Below are 2,946 nucleotides of genomic sequence, written 5' to 3' on the forward strand. Positions count from 1 at the left end.
ATTGCGTGAAGTCGATGATGGACAAACCATGAATATAATGTTAAGTCAGTTAATAAGAGAAATCAGTATACAAATATCAATTATATTTACGAAATAATCACAATAGAATTAACAAACCATAAATTTGAAACTAGAAAGAACAATCACGTAGCTGATGATCTTTTTTTGATTACGAAAGAATCGAAATTTGTGCGTGCAGTAAAGTAAGTGCAATTAGTTAAATAAATATTATAAATTGTATATTATATTGTGTTTTATTTATTTTCGATCAGATAAAATTTTGTAAATACATTTGATATAGAATATTTCCATGTATAAATTCATTTCGTTATCGCGTTGGAAGAGTTTAAAGCAAATCGAAAAAAAAATTAATCAATTAGCATGAAAATAATATAAATTATATATAAAATGAATATTGCATAATTTCTTTATTTTTTTGTAAATTACTTTATATTTATGTAATTGTTCAGATGTTATATTAATTGGAAATGTTATATTAAATGGAAATTGGAAATGTTTTTATACTTCATATTAAGTATCAAGTTTCTTATCTCATTTGAGCGATAAAATGTCTTTTTTATTTCGCTTTTAATTCAATATGTATGTACAAGTTGTTTGACGACAAAAGATGTCTTAAATCTTGTTTTCAAATTATTTTTATGATATCAATCATTAAAATGATTGTAATCATTAAAATGATTACAATTCTTGTTTTACGTTAAACTTACATAAATATACGCGAGTACTTAAATAAAATAGCTTCATGTTAAAATTGCTAATTGCATTACTTAGATAAGTTTTGTAAAAAATCATATTTATAAATATTTTATTATTTATTAAAAATATGATTAAAATTTAAAATTAATTTTAATATCATGTTTTTATAAATTTCAAGAAGAGAAGCTATTTTTTTATGTAAAATGATTTCTTCTTTCAAATATATCGGAAGAAACCGATTATATTTTGCATCTCTTTATATATCTATTCTATAATTAAAAAAAAAACCTCTAAACTATAGAGTAAAGTTTATACGAAAGTAATTGAAAAATCTGACTTTATTATCTATTTATGTTATTTGCAATTTAGTTTGCCAAAAGTCTGTCTTATTTTCCCAGCAATTATTATAATTATTCATTGTAAAAACATAACTATTAATTTTTTATTAGAAGATGTAAGTATATACAGGGGATATACCGATCTTAATTTTACTCCGCCATATCTATATATACTTTTAATTGTGCATACGTGTACATTGATCAGCGAGTACTTCGGGTAACAAGTGGAAAGTCCACTGACGAATTCAGTTTCGGGGAAAACGGAGCACATAGTTATTGGTTACGAGCTGAGCAACAAACTCAGATGGGGCAACTTGAGAATTCTGTAGAAAAGAGAAAAAAATCTATGAATATTCTACAATTTTACGTCATCGTCATTGTGCGTGCGTTTATACCTGATCTGACTACAGGTAAGGCAGAAGGCCCCTCTCGTGGTGGTTACTCTTGTGGGGTACGCACGATCATCACAGGAGAGGAGAAGACCTCCTGCAGTTCTCTTATACTATCATATAGAAGAGCGAATGCGCGTGACGCCGGTCCAGTCTTCTGTAAAGCGTCATCCACGTAAAACGTGTGTCGTACGTTTCGTCACAAAGACGAGAGAAGAGACGCGACTTCCGTTCAATGTAAACGCATGCATAGCATGGTGCGTCCGAATCTCGGTCGTGACCAGGAGAGTTGAACGCCCGGCGACGCGTGTCAAGTATTTTCTGCAATAGTGTGAATTATTTATTCTTGTACATTAATCTCGTCAGCTCGTTTTCCTCCCGTGATTATTGCAGTGTTTGGAATTATTAACTGTGATTCAAAGTGCGATGCGGTAAGTGGCATGTCTTTCCTCTCTTAAGAAAACGATTGGAAGTACAATAGTTAAAAAATATCCTGCTTTTGTATCGCAAATCGAAATTTAAAGAAGATTAATTTAAAGAGATTGATATTTGAAAAATATCGACGCATCTTTCTTGTTTTTTAATTTTAGTGATATTTATCGGATGCACAGCAATTAAAATGTATATATGTAAAATTTATGCATTATTTTGATGCAACAATAATTAGATAAAATTATGAATTATTTTGATATTGCTTGACTAATGCTTTTAGTTATTATTAAGTTAAGATTTCAATTCCACTAATATAAGATTAACTTTAATGTTGAATTCTTAGAATTAAAAGAAGATAAGAAAGAGTAAGTTAAACCGATCAGATTAAAGTTAATCTTACATTAGATTAATTAGGCATCAAGCCTTTAAATAATATAAACTAAATTATATCCTTCAAATTCCTGGGTATCTCTATACAATTTCCACTACAAAAATTTAAAGACACTTTGAGATTGTAACGCGAAAGTTGAATATTATTAATTGTTCTGTTAGCATACAAAAAAAGTTGATATTTTTCGTTATTTCGCTAATATCACGTGCTGTACATTCCAGAATTTTTTTTCTCGATTGATTTCGCGTAATCCCGACTTTAATATACGTAAACGATGCGGGTTTAATGCCATGTTTAATATTAAAGTTGCTCACATTTCTCGTTAAGAAAATATTTACATTAAATAACAAAACACAAACGAAATATATTAGAAAATTAAATCGATATTTCTAAAATTTTGTTTCGTAAATCATAGTATGTTTCTTGAGCATTCTCTGAACTTTCACTGGCAAGTAGCCAGAGAGGTATTTTAAAAATTTCTTTAACAAAACGTTTTCATTATTAATATAATAATATAAATTATTTAAAAACTTTATAAGGATATATATATATATATTATGTTAATTACATTCTAAAAATTAATAATTAAATATACGTCAGCATTACATAACAGGTATATATATATATATATATATATATATATATATATATAATAATANACATATTATTTATTATTATT

At 27.3% G+C, this 2,946-nt stretch overlaps 1 protein-coding gene across 1 annotated transcript in view; it reads left to right on the plus strand.

The window, feature by feature from the left end:
• Positions 1-1,359: 1,359 nt before the first annotated feature.
• Positions 1,360-2,946, plus strand: part of LOC105619985 (laccase-1-like) — a gene marked incomplete at its 3' end in the record, with an annotated part of 13,031 nt that continues 11,444 nt past the window's right edge. Inside the window, exon 1 of the mRNA XM_012201496.1 lies at positions 1,360-1,465. Within this exon, the coding sequence (XP_012056886.1) occupies positions 1,360-1,465 (106 nt within the window). The remainder of the gene's footprint in view (positions 1,466-2,946) is intronic.

This window comes from Atta cephalotes, assembly GCF_000143395.1.
Source record: "Atta cephalotes unplaced genomic scaffold scaffold00023, whole genome shotgun sequence".
NCBI lineage: Eukaryota > Metazoa > Arthropoda > Insecta > Hymenoptera > Formicidae > Atta > Atta cephalotes.